General features: G+C 33.8%; 1 protein-coding gene across 7 annotated transcripts in view; it reads left to right on the top strand.

Annotated features, from left to right (window-relative positions):
* LOC134649232 (CUGBP Elav-like family member 1) overlaps positions 1–13,414 on the top strand; it is a 358,172-nt gene that overhangs the window by 26,855 nt on the left and 317,903 nt on the right. For all 7 annotated transcript variants that reach the window (XM_063503953.1, XM_063503961.1, XM_063503976.1 and 4 more), the window contains exon 3: positions 10,012–10,078. In XM_063503953.1, the coding sequence (XP_063360023.1) occupies positions 10,012–10,078 (67 nt within the window). The remainder of the gene's footprint in view (positions 1–10,011; positions 10,079–13,414) is intronic.

Below are 13,414 nucleotides of genomic sequence, written 5' to 3'. Positions count from 1 at the left end.
CTGATTGTAACAGACGCGTTTTGTTAGAGAGTGTGTCTTCTGTACTTAGTACTATTATTTATTCTGTGGTTACGCTATCATTTTAATACAACTAGCTTGATTGCTCTGAAACTTTGTTCTTACAATAGTAGAAGGTATATTTATGCCAGTGATTAGTTAATGTAGCTTCAAATACCATAGTTAAAAAAACACAGTTTTTTATACAAAACTTCTTGTTGTTCTATTTCGTTTGTTTTATAAGCTGGAGCTATATAAACGGAATAACGGCTTAGATACCTACCCAACTAGCAAAAAAGTCTCAGATTACGCACTTTATAAGAGTAGTGAGCTTATAGCGCTCTTATTTTTGTTTTGAACATATCATCGCTCTTATATTAGTCTTAGACAAGCTAATACGCACTTTAGTAAGTTTAGTCTTATTACCTAGTCTTATATATGTATATAAGAGCATTTTATAATACTATTATAAGCCTGTCGCTCTTACAATAACATTTACTAAGTCTCATTGAACTTGAGAGTACCTGGTTTTATATCCACATTCTCTAAGTTCATTTGATCTTATATTAGACTTTCTAAATGCTATTATAAGAATGTAAGACTAATATCAACATGGCATAATACTAATATGAGCCTCTCGCTCTTACAATAACATTTACTAAGTTTCATTGAACTTGAGAGTACCTGGTCTTATATCCACATTCTCTAAGCTAGTTCATTTGATCTTATATTAGACTTTCTAAATACTATTATAAGAATGTAAGACTAATATCAACATGGCATAATACTATTATGAGCCTCTCGCTCTTACAATAACATTTACTAAGTCTCATTGAACTTAAGAGTAGGTCTGGTCTTATATCCACATTCTCAAAGTTCATTTGATCTTATATTAGACTTTCTAAATGCTATTATAAGAATGTAACATTAATATCAACATGGCATAATACTATTATGAGCCTCTCGCTCTTACAATAACATTTACTAAGTTTCATTGAACTTGAGAGTACCTGGTCTTATATCCACATTCTCTAAGCTAGTTCATTTGATCTTATATTAGACTTTCTAAATGATATTATAAGAATGTAAGAGTAATATCAGCATGTCATAATACTATTATGAGCCTCTCGCTCTTACAATAACATTTACTCAGTCTCATTGAACTTGAGAGTACCTGGTCTTATATCCACATTCTCTAAGTTCATTTGATTTTATATTTAGACTTTCTAAATGATATTATAAGAATGTAAGACTAATATCAGCATGGCATAATACTATTATGAGCCTCTTGCTCCTATAATAACATTTAAGAAGACTCATTGAACTTGAGAGTACCTGGTCTTATATCCCCATTCTCTAAGTTCATTTCATCTTATATTAGACTTTCTAAATGCTATTGTAAGAATGTAACACTAATATCAACATGGCATAATACTATTTTAAGCCTCTTGCTCTTACAACAACATTTACGAAGTCTCATTAAACTTGAGAGTACCTGGTCTTATATCCCCATTCTCTAAGTTCATTTAATTTTATATTAGATTTCTAAATGCTATTGTAAGAATGTAAGACTAATATCGGCATAGCATAAGAACACTGTAAGTACGTACATTTCTGATCTTATTCAAAGCTATAATAAGATCAACAGCAGCACTTTAGTAAGATATTGGAGTGATATAGGATCAAGACAGTTATATCACAAAAGTGAAGATCAATATAAGATGGTTTGATCTTAAATCGTTTTTGCGAACACTATTGTAAGTATAAGTAAAGCAAGGAACCCTAATTTATTCAACATGGCCATATCATTTGTATTCAGAATGCTTATAAGACTCTAATAGTGCGCTTGAAAAATACAGCTACAGCAATGGCTGACTATCAATACAAAATAAAGAAATAAAATAATTATAAAAATATTCAAATACCATATTTGATTAGGCGCATGAAGTTTGAAGTGTAAAACAGGGTCTACTTTACAGTAAATAATATTTTCCCATGTGAATACTTACCATAACATAAACACACAATGATAAACAGCAGGTTATTATAGTTAACATAATTCATAAACAATTACACTAATATATTTTTGTCACGTTGCAGTTAATTTCACCCGTATATTTTATACATCACAAATAGAATGATTCAAATCTCTGTGTGAGACTGTGTGACCTTACAACCAAATCAATATAAGCCTATGTAGACTTACAAGATACTTACGTTCGACCAACTTAAGCCTATGTAGGCTTACAAGATACTTACGTTCGACCAATATAAGCCTACATATGTAGGCTTACAAGATACTTACGTTCGACCAATATAAGCCTATGTAGTTGTAGGCTTACAAGATACTTACGTAAAAGCGATATTAGCCTAAGGCAGCTTAATTTAGTTTTGAAAAAGATTACTGTGAGTGCAAACAGCATTCAATTAGACTGATATTAGAACGATATTAAAATAAATACTCTTATAAGTTGTGCCCAAATCCGGGCTTAGACGATGATATAAAATCAATATAAGAGCGAAAAATTGTAGTCTAGAGACTGTTGTTAGAGCGCTTTTTGCTAGTTGGGTATACCTCATGTTATTGTATGTGCAAAGTTTCATTATAATCCAACACATAAGTAGGTAGTTTTAAAATGAGAACGAAACACTGTTTGTATGGAAAGGTGAAATTATGCTGCGGACTCTTAAAACGGAAATTTATTTCATTTAAAATTGTCTCTGAAGTAACATTCTATAAAATATATCCCATCAAAAACATTACATGTAAAAAGGTGCAAGTCTCGCAACGCATTTACTATAAAAAAGTTTTGAGATTTAATGTGAAACCAAGTCGGTTATTTTAATCAGTGCCAGGGGATGTTAAAACCGTATCAATAAGATATCTTTAATTTTTATTACGTATAATGACCTGGCCATCGCACGGCTGCATAATGACATAAGGATCATCGTCACCTATTAAAAATAATTCTAATTGAACATAACGCTAGCGCTAATTGTAGTTTGAGCATTACACATATTTACGAGTACCTACGGTACGAGTAAAGCATTATGCGCGATTGCCAAGTCATTATAATATGTATTACAAATTAAAGATATCTTATTGATACGGTTTTAACACCCCCTGGCACTGATTAAAATAACTGACTTGGTTTCACATTAAATCTCAAAACTTTTTTATAGTAAATGCGTTGCGAGACTTGCACCTTTTTACATGTAATGTTTTTGATGGGATCTCATCTCTTTTTGTAGGCAGTCCTTCTTTTCGGGTACTCATACCCATACTATGTATACACTTATCATAACTAAACACATCTTCATTCATACTCACATCGTACATCGTAGTGTACCTTTACTTTACCTACTATTTGTAGGAACTGCAACAGTAACTTTGTAATAGCATATATTTATATGGGATTACAAACTTACTTATGCAGTTCTTATATCTTTAAAACGTGACTGATATTGTAATATTTCTAGGTTTTCTATGGCTTGATAAGCTGAAAACTACTTATGTTTAAAATTTGAAGCTTGTGGGTATGCTAGAAGTATGAGATCGAGTATGCTGATCGGTGAGTGAATGAGTGAGTGATTGAGTGTGTCAGTGTCGAAACTAAGGAACTTTGACGTACAATAATTCTTAACTACAAGTTCAGATTTAATGTTTTTGAGAATATATTTAAAGCATGTTAAGCCCTATATGTCACTGAAAATTCAGGGTTCTAGCTTCAGCCAGCACAAAATTACAGGACGTCGGAAATGGCCTGAATCGCTTCGAGAAAAGGATGGTACGGCCGTGCCTCTTTGTTTTGCTCGACTTGGCGGGGGCACTGCCGTGCCCCCAGATTACTGTTGTAATATTTTTTTTACAAAGATGAACGTTTTGTAGCTAAATATCTGAAATAATTAAAAAATAAGCTAATACATCGATAGTCTGACATCCGAAGTTTTTTGACCAATACTAACCTTGAAAGTATTTAAAGTAAGTAAAGTCAAGACGATAGGGTACATACATATATAATGTATGTACCCTATCGTCTTGACTTTACTTACTTTTATCGTAAAAACCAAATCGAGTCCCCAAGATCCAAGAATATTACTTTGAGGCAAATTTACACAATTCGATCCGACTCATAACCCATCTGTATTCAGTCCACGGAGCGCGACACCGATGATTACCTACCGTCTTTATGCTAATACCGCATTCCGAAATTCACTTGGCGTTGATTTTTCTTAGTTTAATGTTTTAGTATAATAAGGCCACTTCTTTGTTAACTATTTTAATTACCTATTGAGTTATTTTAGATAACCGGTAATTTACAAACGAAACTAGATGTTACTACATATTAATATTTTGTTTTCCTTAATGCTGCTAACATTTGAAGTACGTATAAATGTAAATATTTATATTTTTTAAAGTAATGATTGTAGAATGCAATACTTAGTTATTATCTGAAACGTTAAACCTAGTGAATCCCTGGATTCATATTTTGCACAACGTGATAGTGAAAGAATCCCTTTAAGCTCTAATGCGTTTATTCGTTCCGCCATTTTTATTCGTTTACGATTAAATACTGGCTGTAAACAAACGTAGAATATCGACCGAAAACACAGTACTTATCTTAAAATTCTTCTTGTCTGATACCTATTACCAAATGATAGTTATTTGGTTTAGGATTTAAAAGTGCTTAGGACCATTGGGTCCTGTAAAGAAATATATCGAATTGATTCGAATCCCTCATACCTGCCAGTCACACAGGCACGTGCGATAACGCTGAAAGAGGCAAGAATACAAAACTTTTTAAATCCCGGGAGTGTTTAGTCGAATGGTTTTAGGGTACCGCCGAAGAAATAAGCAACTTTAGCCCGCGATAACTTTGAAAGTTATCGAAGACGTGGCGTAGAATATTTTTATTTTAGAAACTGAACGGCAAATTTTTAGAACTAAGGTACAATACCTCTTCTTCCTGTATTATCCGTATTGTTTTCTGTAATGAGGTGTGCAATAAAGAGTATTTGTATTGTATTGTATTGTATCTTTTGAAATTGTGTTTTAGTTTACATAAAAAAAGTGGTATGTTATGAAAAGGGGACTGCCTTTATCCAGCAGTGAGACACTTAAATCAGCTACTAAAAAGAGTATTACAAGGGTGAATAAATCCATCCGTCCCTGAAGCCGTTTTGTCAAAGCAGAGCTGCGAATAAACTCAAAACATCATTATTCATTGACTGGAAAATATTATGTTGCGAGATAGACGAGCCCATCAAATATTCGTTAGGGAAGACCTTCGTAGAATCTGAAGCGAGTTCCACACGCACGCTTGAACACTCAGGTTTATTAAATGTCACCCAAAGTACGAGTCTAATTTTTTTATATCTTGTTGAGAATTCTCTAATCTCAAAACATTCATCTTAATAAATGTTTAAGTAATGGTAACTGACGCGACTAATGACATAGTAGTATTTGTTTGCACATATATATATATATATATAACAAAACTAAGATAACATGTAACGGATAGGTAACTAACAAATTTATAACGAAATAACACAAATCTCTACATACTCGTACCCTACCTATATTTACCTAGACCACTTATTATGATATTTACTATTTCACAGTTTGAAAGGTATTTTTGTTGTAAAGTTTCAAGCTAACATGGTCATGTACACTATAAATATTATTAGAAATAGAGTATTTACCATGTATAGGTACTTATATTTTGTTTTAATGAGTTCCCGATTTTATCGATTTTCCCGATAGTAGTTAACAAGCGACCGAGAATAAATCGCTATTATGTGTCAGTTATCTACTCCGTGAAGATGACATGTGTAACTGTAGGTACCGAAATACGGAGAAGCCATTAAAACAAATTTAAATATACATGGTAAATACTCGTTTCTTAGAATTGTATCGCAATATTTTCTGTATATTTCAAAAATATTTCCGTAAGCTACCTATTTATTTAAATATTTCTTTAATCATACAAATTCCAATTTTAAACGAATAAACATAAGGTATTATTTTCGACAACGTCGGATAACGATACCGTCTCATGAAAATACTCAATAGCTAGTCATTATTCATCCTGAATAAGCAATCGTTTTAGGTTTTTAATTATGCAAAATCTGTTCTTCTATAGCCACGTCCTCCCTCCATTATCTTAGAGAGCAATATTTCCGAAATTATGGAAAATAAATCAGTCTTATTGATGAAGATAATTTGTTTTAATATAAATATTACGAATGCGATACAATAACAACGATTAACGAGAATAAACAATATATCATTATTCAGAGTCGTCATTATACTTAAATGCGCTGTATTGTTAAAATTATAATAATCATTAGCAATTAATATCATTGTTTTAATTACTATTCATTTATTTTTGGTTCTATAACTTGTTACCCTACTTAAATTATTACAAGTACTAAATAAATAAAACGCATTTAAAAGTATTAATTATAATTATAACAGGCGGTACCGCTCTTCCACAACAAGATGGTTAATTTTCTCTTAACCTATAATAAACAAATAAGCAATAACCCGACGTAATGCTCATTATCATATTGGTAAAAACATTTCACGCGTTGCCATCAATTAGTTATTTGGTTTACTAGAGGCCAACTTGTGCTACTATTGATACCCGAGCAAGCGAAAGATTCCAAAACTGAACCTCGAGCGTAGCGAGTGATTCGAATAGTAGAATTTTGAGCGTTGCGAGTGTTTCAAGGCCCGAGGGTTATACAAACTTTTAACCACCGAGTGAAACAAATTTTTTTCACTAAACTAACGCGAAAAATATACTAAATGTAAAACATTATAAATCAAATCCAAATGAACGCTTTTAAATATTTATAATTTAATCATTATTTAAAATTCAATTCTACCTAACAAGAAATAATTCAACATTTTCATCAAATAACTTTGCCACTCTTGTTAATAAAATCCAACAACCAATCAGTTGTTGAAGAATAAAGGCCTTTATGAGCTGGTGTGGTTAAAACGCAGAGGGTCAAACTCGTTAATCATTAGTAATCATCTCTCCTCAAAACTAAACCAGGGTAATTTTCAAAACGACATAAAATTAGATAGAAGCCATTAGGGGTCCGATTATCAATTCCACCCGGTCGCTAGTTGGTTGTCAATATTCATTTAGGCGGTGGCCGCAGTGCGCGTGATTTGTCGCTCGCCTAGAGCTCACCACACTAGTGCGGGGCTACATCAGGGGCCCGTTTCTCAAAAGCTAGTAACTTGTAATACAAGCGGATGTCACTTTTTGACAGCTTTTGTTAGAAAGGGACTTCCACTTGTATTACAAGTTACAAGCTTTTGAGAAACGGGCCCCTGATGGAGTAGTCGCAGTAGAAATATTACTGGACTATCTTTTTACTTTGACGTTTATCATATCTTATTTCTTTAAACGAGCAATTCTTGTATATTTATTTATAATAATATATATATTTCGGGGAACTGGGAAACGTCAAGAAAAATCGATCTAGCTAGGTGTTATCTCTGGGAATACGCTCATTGTTGAGTTTTTATATGTTTTCCCAGCAAAGCTCGGTCTGACTGATATTTATATTTTATTTAGTTGTTATTTTTAGGTTTTATGTAAATATTGTTTCATTTGTACCTTCATGTATTATTTAATTAAACATATAATAAATGATTCCTTTTATTTAAGCAACATGTTGGTACAAATGTAGTAAAAAATCCATTGCCATTGTATACACGTTTGTACGCTTCCGTTAAAATACTATGGTTAAGTGCATACTCCTACTAAATCTGTAGATTTGACTCGCAATGAATAGGATGCGTTCTCCTTTGATGATATTACATTTAATACTACATTACATAAGTTGACTTGAGTGAAAACTACAGTACTTTTACTACACAAGTTGTGGAAAGTGTATACTTACGAGTATGTAATGCCAAATAATGATATGATTTTTTTTGTGTTGGGTTTTTATATTTCATTATTTATTTTACACTTGCTTGCCAATGACGAAGTGCTCTTGGTATTAAATAAATAGATCCTTGCCACTTTTACTAATATTTGTACAGTTAACTTATACTTAATGCGTAAATCTACACAAGAAAAACCGCCGTGCCCATCACTAACCCGTTAAAGGGAGGTGCCGTGATCCGAATTCGAAATCACGTCGTATTCGCCAAAGGGTGCCCGCGGTGTCGAAAATCGTTTGTTATTAATTTGCCATTCGTCTGCGTACGCATCTCCAGGGGATCGGTCAGAAATACCAAAACGTCTGGTTGCTATACATTTAGGCACAGTGGTTGGTAAAGGTGACGACAGTTCTAGGTAGTAAATTTTATGCATAACTATTCGTTCACTGATAACATAACAATAGGTACTTATAATATGATAAACGTAATGAAAATAAATCCCTTTTTGTTTTATCTTTACATATCGTGACGCATTTCAATTACCTATTCTTGATTGAACTTAAAGGGAGCGCACACCGGATGCATATTATGTCGCAGTCGGATCGTATATTCAGCGTGTGACAGTTTTGAGTTCCCATTTTTAACACTAGTGGCGCTGCCTGACATAACAACAACAAATTCTGGGGTGTCCATCAACTCTGGAGTTCGTCGAACTGTTTCTTTTCAAAAAACATTTCCTTCGCAACTTAACTGGACGGAGCCCCGCTTCGCGGGGCTCCTATTTCTGAGCGGTTTGCCTTCGGGCATCTGAAGCTACCTAACGAACCTAACCTACCTACCTATTGATTTAGTGAGACGTCCGTGAAAACATTACACTTTGGGGAAAAAAGCGTAGGTAGGTAAGTAGGTTAGGTTCGTTAGGTAGCTTCAGATACCCGAAGGGCAAACCTCCCAGAAATAGGAGCCCCGATTGCGGGGCTCCGTCTATTTAAGTTGTGAAGGAAATGTTTTGGAAAAGAAACACATGTCACTGCGGTGGGACCATGGTAAAAATAAATTAAATTGCAAACATTGTCAAACTCCGGTTACGCAGACGACCGAAAGAACTGGTCACTCTATAATCTAAATAGTAGATACGATGCAGCTAAACGTAGGCCGCCTTATTGAAGAACGTATCACAATTACAATCCGGCTAATCGTCGAACCGCCGCATTTCAAAACGCCCCTGTTTTGTAAAACGGCTAGCCGTAATGTAATACGGCGGATTATACGATCTGACTACGACACATACATGTGCGTAGACATATGGACGTGCGCGATCCGCTGTGTTATAACATTTTTTTAAACATAGGTTTTTTTTAAACACACCTAACTAACTTCGTGGAATTATTACGAGCTTGTGTTAAAAACGCTAACATTTTACACATACATAAAATGCATTTTTTCTGTCTAATTTATAACCATCCAAAATCGGTATTTACATCTAGTCAGTTATAAATGAGGCGTTTCTCCGTAAGTGACACAGGCAGTACGCGCTGTTGCTCGGTAAACGTAATTCAGGCCGGAGCGGGCTGTGTTCAAATTACACAGACATTCGGACACTTGACAAATTTAGTGCGTGACTCGGGGGTGGAGAGTTATACCTAATGTCAAAAGATCGCCCTTGGTACTCAGCTGAGATTGAACTTTGTGACTACTTTTTTTCTCTATAGTTACTAAGTCTAATATTTGTATAGGTTTGATACCATGTTTTATTAATGCGAAGTAGGTATGCAAGGGCTGATAAATGGTAGGTATAATTATCTTTCAAATAATTACGATTTTCTATTCAAAACAACACAACAACATAACAACAACACGATAACATGAAGTCGAATCGAAAATATTTCTCCTTAATTAAAGATTTTCAAGCTAAAATTAATATAGTTTAACATGATTCAAAATTAATACCAATATCCGGGTAAACAATGCATTGTAATAATCTTAAAATAAATAGTATTTTAATTACTAGAATATAACAGCGATGTATGAGTATAGTCTCTATGGTAAATATTACATTAAATTTGGAGATGTAAAAAGATGTCTAATATTGATAATTTTTTCAGATTTTTCGCAATTTATGGGTGACATGGAGATTCAGGACTTCAAGGTGATGACTGGAGTAAATGACAGGTAAGTGATATATTAGTTAAAGTGTCATTCAATAGAAATTGCTATGTAAACAAACCGCCATACTAAAATTGACACTGAATATCAATTTACTAGTAACTTTTGTTTACATAGTTAGCAAGTTCTATTGAATGACACTTTAGTGTTATATGTATAAACAAGTAAGTACCGATAGCTGATTCATGGTTCTAATTTTGCAATAACAGTAATACGTGGTCGTGTATCGGCTTCATCCAATGGATGTTTTTCGTTCTTTATGTGATTTTGTTGAGGGCTGCGTTGCCCACGCCACATTTTCTGGTACGTAGGCGCCAATATCTAAATCTGCCTCAGCATCGGGCGGTTCTATGAATGATCGGCTCCGCCCACTGAAACTTAGCCTTGCCACTGCCTAAATTATTTCGTCTGGATCTTATTGAGCCTGTCAAAATAAGTATATCACAAATATTGTAATATGTTTGAAGGAGTTATACGAGTTTAGGAGTTTATTGTGTTCAATAAAATATGCGGTTGGCACACTGGAATATTCATTATTAATCAGTAAATATTCTTTATTATTAAGTGACATGAATAACAATTGTTACTTTGCAGTTAGCATTGTACTGATTAATAAAGCATATTTTATAAGCTTTAACATATATGCAATTATATTGAGCCATATAGTTAAAACATTTATAGAGATCTATAGCCTAATGGATAGTTGAAGTAAATACAAATAATAACAGCTTACTATTGTAGTGAGCCAACCGCAATTTAGAACTTTACTCCCTAGTATAAAACACTTTAATCAACATAAAAGACAGAGTCTCACGTGCGACATCAAAAGACCATAATACGGATTTGACTGTAATACTTACGGTCGCATAATTTTCATAACATCGTAATATTGAGAAACAGTCACATCGAAAATGGGTTCTAGCATTTGCTGCTAAGTCATATTTTGCAGTGACATAAATATTTCAGTTAGGAGTGTAAGTACTTTTGAGGGTTCGATCTAAAAAAGCCCTCATCCTTGCGTGAGACTCTCGCCATTCAACCGTCCTGCATCATCCATCTTGTTTCTTTTTTCTCCCCAATCCTGCGTTCGTCAAAGTGCAATATCATCAAATCACTGTAAAAGAAGTACCATGATTCGGGGGATAAAATATTACAACGGAGGTTTCAGGCAGACGGGTTGTTCGTGCTGGGCCACAGTAGAAGCTAATAGTAACTAGTGTTGCTTACCCATGTACGATTTCTGAGATATAATTTCAGTTGTATATATCGTATCGTTATAACTTATAATCCCCTTATCAGTTCGGTTAAAAATATTTTTAATTGTAGGTGGTTAGTTATGAATAAACTTGAGAAGACTATATACAACGAAGTTTATTTTTTACAGACAGATAGATTGACGTTAAAATTATCCTAATCAGCCCACGCATTGGCGTCACAAAAGAACAAACATATACATACATTGATATACATATAACCGTCCTTTGCGTCGCACAGTCAGGGAAAAGAAAGATTCATATTCACGTTATACATTAGCATTTATTTAATAATTTGCTTAATCTTTTATACTCAAAAGAAAATTGTACCGTGTGTACAAAAAGGCGGAATTAATGCCAAAATCTATTCTCTAACAGTCAACCTTAACATAACATCAAACATCATAAATATCATAATTAATGTTTTTACTAACGTAGCATCACATTACATTAAGACATCCTACTTTTGTTGATACCGTTACTATACTTAGAATTATTTTAATCTCCCTATCGTATCAACCCCTGTACAACAAACCCGCACACACCAGCGGCATCTTTGCCGACTCACTCAAAGCGTATTTCATGCTACGTCGGCCAGCGAAATGATATTGTCGGAAATATGATTTGAGAAACATATGTATTTGATTCATAAATGCATCTATTGAGAGCGTTTGAAGCCTGATTGCCATCTTGATGTTTAAGCTGATTAGAAATTTTGCGCTTCGGGTGGGTATTTCGGAGGGGCTGCTTGTGATGAAAGATAAATAAAGTAAAATCATTATTGGAAATCTTCGTCATGCCAGGAAACCTTTGAGCCATTTTGACGGGACTTTACAATAAAAACAATAACTGTACTTATTTAAAATTTAACTTTTTTGGGCTGCCATTTGTTGGTATAATATTGTAATATTTGTAATAGGACATTGCATCCATATAAAAAAAAATAGAATAATAGAAATAGGTATCAAAAGGCGATCTTATTAGATGGCAGAAAAATGAAATTGTATAGCTAATTCCATATACCTAGAGTAAATAAATTAAAAAAACCGGCCAAGTGCGAGTCGGACTCGCGCACGGAGGGTTCCGCACCATCAACAAAAAAAAACAAGCAAAAAAACGGTCACCCATCTAAGTACTGACCCCGCCCGACGTTGCTTAACTTCGGTCAAAAATCACGTTTGTTGTATGGGAGCCCCACTTAAATCTTTATTTTATTCTGTTTTTAGTATTTGTTGTTATAGCGGCAACAGAAATACATCATCTGTGAAAATTTCAACTGTCTAGCTATCACGGTTCGTGAGATACAGCCTGGTGACAGACGGACGGACGGACGGACGGACGGACAGCGGAGTCTTAGTAATAGGGTCCCGTTTTTACCCTTTGGGTACGGAACCCTAAAAATAAAAGAACAGCAACACGTGTAAACACACATACATCTATTTATACACAAAGAAATAGATTATTTTATACAGGGTGCTTCCTGTAACAGGAGCAATAAATTAAACTGTAGGCTGTACCTACTCCTCAAACTGACCAACATTTGTTCATCAACTTTTAAAAATTATGAATCCTTTAGACTTCCTCTTTTTCATACAAAATAAATATTGCCTTCAATGTACGCTGACATCAGTGTGTTTGACGTTGCTTGTCACGCTTTAAACATAACAAAATTTGCAATACTTTGCATCTTAGAATAAACTTTAAAGTGTAATAAAAATCAAAACCTGAGTTATTTTCAAAAGTTGCTGAACAAATGTTGGTCAGTTTGAGGAGTACAGCCTACAGTTTAATTTATTGCTCCTGTTACAGGAAGCACTCTGTATAAATATTCAACAGTATGTTATCTTTACTGATGTATAATTACAACTTAAGGTAGAAATATATTATAACACTTTCGACTATTTTCAAAAATTACACATAGACAAAATAGCCTATTTTCACTGAAAAAGGTCAATAAAACAGCCCGGAAAGTAAGGAGTTATTGTAAATTTTAATTTGATTACTAAGTTTATATAATAATATGATTACACGTATCACAGGCGTGACGATTACTTTGCTCAGTAAGTACACACACAGATGAGAAGCATTT

The sequence above is a fragment of the Cydia amplana genome, chromosome 1 (genome assembly GCF_948474715.1).
Source record: "Cydia amplana chromosome 1, ilCydAmpl1.1, whole genome shotgun sequence".
Taxonomy (NCBI): Eukaryota; Metazoa; Arthropoda; class Insecta; order Lepidoptera; family Tortricidae; genus Cydia; species Cydia amplana.
The sequence above is the reverse complement of the archived record's forward strand: the minus strand, read 5'-3'. Positions and strand labels throughout refer to the sequence as shown.